Source organism: Corvus brachyrhynchos, unplaced genomic scaffold, assembly GCF_000691975.1.
Source record: "Corvus brachyrhynchos isolate BGI_N302 unplaced genomic scaffold, ASM69197v1 scaffold103, whole genome shotgun sequence".
In the NCBI taxonomy this organism is placed as follows: Eukaryota; Metazoa; Chordata; class Aves; order Passeriformes; family Corvidae; genus Corvus; species Corvus brachyrhynchos.
In genome coordinates, this window is record NW_008237436.1 from 5,708,428 (window position 1) to 5,714,384 (window position 5,957).

General features: G+C 40.2%; 1 protein-coding gene across 2 annotated transcripts in view; it reads left to right on the forward strand.

Moving 5' to 3' along the window:
* Positions 1–5,957, forward strand: part of FLT3 (fms related tyrosine kinase 3) — a 41,825-nt gene that overhangs the window by 25,763 nt on the left and 10,105 nt on the right. For both annotated transcript variants that reach the window (XM_017731379.1, XM_017731378.1), the window contains exons 10-12: positions 2,352–2,458; positions 3,382–3,493; positions 5,051–5,229. In XM_017731379.1, coding sequence (XP_017586868.1) covers positions 2,352–2,458; positions 3,382–3,493; positions 5,051–5,229 — 398 coding nt within the window. The remainder of the gene's footprint in view (positions 1–2,351; positions 2,459–3,381; positions 3,494–5,050; positions 5,230–5,957) is intronic.

Below are 5,957 nucleotides of genomic sequence, written 5' to 3' on the forward strand. Positions count from 1 at the left end.
TTGCTGGGGCGTGGCCGGGCGGCGGCTTCAAGCTGGTGACTCGGCCATTAGTCTGACTGTGCTGTTGGATAAATAGGATTTTTCTAATGTTTATTTTGGGTAGTTACTCTTTGCATTTATTTGTCATCCTATTTATTTTCATCCTCTTTATTTTCTGGAAAAATAAAATAGAGGGGAAAACCCTTATATTTGCTGATTATTTCATCTGACAAGTACATTCCTTTGTACAAACATCCCCCACAACTATCCAATTTTGGTTGAATACAAGCATTGGATAGACATGTCTCACCTGAGGAAAAAGAGTAGGGGTACATATTTCATTCAGTTTGAAGTGCCTAGAAGCAGCAAGGGGTAGTAAGGTCAGGAGATTCTGCCTGCAGGATGTAGCACTGCAGATTTCAAGGTGATTATAAAGCAGAAAGGTTCTCAAAGCAACACAAAAGAGGTCATCACATATCTAAACATATTGCGAGTCTCACTTTGCATGTTCTAGTAAAATTCTGTGTAATCCTGACTCCCAGCACTTCTACTTTGTTCCTTTCATATCCTTTTTCATTTCCTGATTTTATTTTTTTTAATTTCTACCAGTTGCTTGTAAAATTATTCCTTCAGATTAAAGATCATACTAAATTTTATTAATTAACTCTGTCCTTTTCTTTAGTTTTTCACTTCAAAACCCAGCAATTAATCTCTCCTGTCACTACACTTACGGTATATTTTCAGACATTCCTTCAGAATTTCCATTTTCTATTTGTTTTTGTGGGCTCTCTGTTAAAGTACACTGTTGATTTTCACTTCCCTCCTAAGAGCTAATGAGTTTTCATATGCACAATGTCTTCTGTTAAATTTATAATAGCTCACATCCCCTTATATTTTCAGATATCGAAGATACTGTTTTAAATTTTTTTTCTGATTATTTCATGAGGATATAATCCTTCCAACCTGGGATTTCGAAAGCAACTAATTATTTTTTGTTTGGCCCTTTTTTTCTCCTGTCTTCAGTATCTATTTTGAGGCAGCTTAAAAGGGTTCTGACTTTAAAAAATACATGAGTTCAGAGACATCATTAAGAACATTTCAGATGAAGACATTCAAAAGTCAATAACGATATGAAAGTGTGGCCTTAGTCAAAAGGCAAAATTGCCAGTGGCTTCAAGGGGAGTTTTCCTGATTTAGAATTTTGAGGTGATACTTAGTTCCTTTGTATCTTGCTTAAGGAGAAATATCCTGATTTTAGTTCTCTAGACTGATCTCATTACTGCTTTCTCCTACTTTGCTTATTACTGATATGGGCTGTCTGGTTTTTGGTTTTTTTCCTTCTCTTTTTAAACTTTCTGATGTTGCTGCTTGCCTTTATCACTAAAACTGATTTGGGCACCTACAACATGGTTACCATTGAGTTGTCAGCAAAAACATCTATTCCCAAAATGTCAGCAATTAAACCTAAGAGAGATTTTCTTGAGTTACTCTTCCAATGTTGGTGAACTGCATGATCTGCTATTCAAAGCTGACAACTGTCCTGACAACAATAACCTAGTTGAAAGCACAGAAATAGGATACCATCACTGTAAGATGATGTATTCCCTTCTCCTTGCCTCATCCCATGTCCCATAAACCAGAGACTCAGCAGGACAGTTTTAAGATTCATGAATGAATCTTTAAGTCTCTGCAGCTCTCTCTTGTTAGTTTCTGCCCAGAGATTTGTTAGCGACCTTCCTCACCATCTCCATTGTCACAAGCTGTCTCCCGCGTGGTTTGGGTCTTGGTTTTCTGCCATCAGCTCAAAGGCCATAGGCATTAGCAGAAGGCTGGTCTTCCTTCTGCAGAACTACCTTGATGGTTGGTGTTTGATCTCATTGACAATGAATGATGGTGATCTCATTCCTGAGTTTATGTGAGTTATTTCCATGTGGAGATGTTTGTCTTTTATGTTCCTCTCTGTCATTGTTGTTTTCTAATACAATTTATCACATCAGCTAGAAACTCCCCTCAAAGTTCCTTAGAGAGTAGAAAGTTTGATCTTTGCTGGTCTTAGCATCTGTGCCTGGATGTGTTATATGCCTTGTCTTCCAGTGGATTGGTAACAAAATCACAGCTTGACAGCCTGCATACACTCCAGGAACTGCGAGAGAAAAAATGCAGAATGGAATCAATACTGAAGAAAAAAATATCCTCTCACCAGGACAGTTAGATTCTGGGATTTATATTCTCTAAGCAAAAATAATTTCCTTTGTGCTCTTCATTAGAAGATGCAGAATTGTTTCAAATCTATATATGAGTCTTGACTGCATTTGAAATATTTTTCAAGTCAATATTTTGTCCTTTTCCCTTTTTTTGACTTTGTTCCACAGCATTTCATCAAAGTTCTGCAACCATCAGCACCAGTCCGGGATATATGTATTTTATGCTGAAAATGATGATACAGCTGTAACAAAAAAATTCACTCTGTATGTGAGAAGTAAGTGAGAAAAATATCACTGTGAAGATTTGGCAAAGTCTGGGATTTTGTCACTGGTATAAATGGAGCTATTATGTTTGGGTTTTTTTCACTGGTATTCCCTATTTCATTTACATAGATTTATTGTTAAAAATGGAGGATTACAAGGCACATGAGATATAGAGTGTGAGGAAACCCTTATCCCCATTAGGAATTAGCTTTCCATGACATATTCAACATAAAATCTTTTTCCTAGTGGTGTTTTTGAGTTAATGTAGTTAGTGTGGAGACCCTCTGGTGTGTAACTTGTAGGTTTTGTCTGCAGTGCCCCGTACACTCCTGCCTACAATTCACACACATGCACAGTCTTGACCAATGCTCTCAGATATCTCAGTTCTGCCACATGACTGCAGCATCTCTCCCTTGGTCCAGGTCTGGGGGCTTAATTTGTGATATATTGTTTATATAGTGATCTGTGTGTGTTTCGTATAGGTTGGACACCCAGAACCGCAGTGCCACGCAGTCCTAGGGCCAGCTGCTTAGTCCAAGTCAGAAAAGCAGAAGTCAAGACTTCTAATTCTGGCTCTGCCATTGTTTTGGTCTGGCTGTGCCCATACAGAGAAGTGGCTGCTCCCCTTGCCTTGCCACACTGCCATCCACAAAACCGAGGAAGGAGGAGGACTGTGAGCTGCAGCCAGCTCTTACAGTGACATGTGGTTTTTTATTTTGAAAACAGAAGCAGACCGTGCTCTCAGCAGATGTAGCATTGCCACATGGGTGTACAGGGTTCTGTTGCTTCGAGTGCTGACAGAAATTGTCTTGCAGAATCATGGAACTGATTAGGTTGAAAAAGTTCTTTAAGATCATAGAGTCCAAGCATTAACCCAGCACTCCCAAGTATACCGCTAAGCCATGTCCTCAAGCCTTGTGTTGTCTCATTGCAGGGAAGCCTGAGATAAGGATGGAGCTGTTGTTCAAGCAGATCTCCTGCGTTGCTGAAAGTTACCCTGCCTCATCCTGGGTTTGGAGGAACTGTCATGAACTGAACTCATCCAAGTAAATAACTTTCCTTCTTCTTATTCATTGCAAAGACTATCTGAGCTGTCCTTGATTAAATGAAGACCAGCCTGTAACAAACTAAATGTAAAATGCACACTCAACTGTTTGTCCTACTCCAGGGGAACCAGATCACCAGAATTAGGGAAAGTTTTCCTTTTTTTTTATTATTGCCATCAAATGAAGTCTATAAAAATGTGTGTCTCAGTCTCTTTACACCAAAATACATCCCACTGGGTTTTTATCAACAGTTGGGTGGTTACATAGTCCAATCTAAGTTTTTCTCTTAGCCTATCAAAGTTACAGGGATTCAGGGAATGCATTGGTTAATACCAGCTTGATTAATTGGTTAAGCTTTGGTTAAAAGACCTGCTATGGTGACCTGTTACTAAAGCCACTAAAGTCAGTGAGAGTGTGTTTCCAGTAAAGTTAGTGAGAGTGTTTCCAGTAAAGTTAGTAAGAGTGTCTCCATTTCCTCTATTTATTTAGAGCAATGAGTCAGATTCTAAAATTCCAAAAAATGCTGAAACAGCTTTGACCTGATTTGTAAACCCTGCAGCTTTTATTTAGGGATGCCAAAAAACTAATAATCCCATGGTGCAGAAGAATACTAGGTCAAATTTTCCTTTGTAAGACTGTGGATAAAGTCTTAAGTATTTATTTTAGCTGGACATAAAAAAAAAAACCCTAGACAATTTTCTTATCCATTCCTCTGAAAAGGTTTCCTTACATCAATCTGTTTGTGCAGAAATGGAAGAGCAAATAAAGCATACAGCTCCTGTGTTTAAAATACTCCTTAAATCTGGAATAGAAAATGCTGTGACACGTCTGTTCTTAGGAATTTCCAAATGTAGAAGCTAGTGCTATGAGTAGAGATGAATAAATTTTATTTATTTTTTATGTGGAGAGTAAATTAGGCAGTAAATTGACGAATGATAGAAAAGCTAAAAGTCAAAATTATCTATGTGGACCTCCCTTCCCTTTAGTATAAAGTTCCCTCTTTCTATATATCAGGTCTTAAACTAGTCATTAATACTCTCCGTCTGGGCGGATGGAGGATCTCTGTCTTGAGTGAGAGCAACTTCATGGCTGAAATGACATACCTTCAGGGAAAGGAGTTAGAATTTTGGCTGTGGGTTCATATTGCACTTACAGTTTTAGCAGTGGCTCATTTGGAGCTGCTCAGTGGTTTGAATGTTTGAGGCAAATATGAAACCAGTGGGAATAGAAGAGGTACGGGGGCGGGTTGTGTCAGCTGTGAAATTGGTGGAGGTTCCAGAGTTCAGGGTGTGCAAATACCCTGCCAAGGCAGTGGTGGAGAGTGGGAGTGAGCCCAGTGTGGGAGGTAGCTCAGTCCCTGCTGACCCTGCCATGTCCATCACCAAAAAGGAGACTGGTGAGTGACCTGAAGTCTTACTCTATTGCTGACAAAACCCAAACCCCTTCCCTTCTTCTCTTCCAACACAGACATAAGACATGATTTGAAACTTCCCACCTTCTCCCCTGGAAAATGTCACTGTGAGCTAAAAATCAAAACTGGTCTGCTTCCTTTTTCAGCTGCACAGAAGAAGTCACAGAGGGGATTCAGAACTTCCTGCCAGAGAGGAGATCCCTGGGGTCATGGATTTCAAGCAGTACTTTATATGTAAAGGAGACAGCAACAACCTTCTCAGTGGAGTGCTGTGCAAACAATTCCGCTGGTTCAGCCTGTGAAAAGAGTTTCATTAACCTGTCAGGTACCACAAGCTGGTGTTTTAGCACAGGTTTTCACAGTTAAAGCTGGCATGGTAGAACCTCCAATACTTTTAAATCTGGCTAAATGGCTAACCTTGCAGTGGCGCTGCAGTTGAAACACGAGCTCTGTATGTACACAGTGTCAGAAATGGTGGTGAGTGGGAGACACAATTCTCTTCTCTAGGCCCAAAGCAGAGGCCTCCCTCATTAAGATAAGCAGAAACTTAAATAAATAGGAAGTGCATGATGGGGCCGTGGCAATGCTGGGGGCTCATTTTTTGTTTTTCCTTAGTCATCCCTGCATGAATTCTGGAAGGACCATATTTGGGAAGAGCTAAAGACGCTTTGGTAGCTGGTGGCATGTGCTCTCTCTTGCTACTTTCTGGTAGGACCCTGTGGTGCTTCCAGAAATGTCCATGGGATCTCTCCTCACCCCATGGAGGTCATTGCACACCCAAGCAAGACCATGGCTGAGCCAACAGACCCACTGAAGGGTCAATCCCTGTCTGGAAATCAGGAGTACTGGGAAAGAGACCATCTTAAACTGCTGTAGGCAGGTGACAGAAGGTTAAATCCTGGTTAGGAAGTCTCTCTTCTTGTCAAGGGTATGACAGATTATTTCCTTCTTGAACCAGAAAGTCAATATGATTATTTGCACTTTTTACTTGTAACACCGTATGTATTCCACAGAGCAAAATATTTCACTTAGAGGGAACACGCTGTGGCAGCA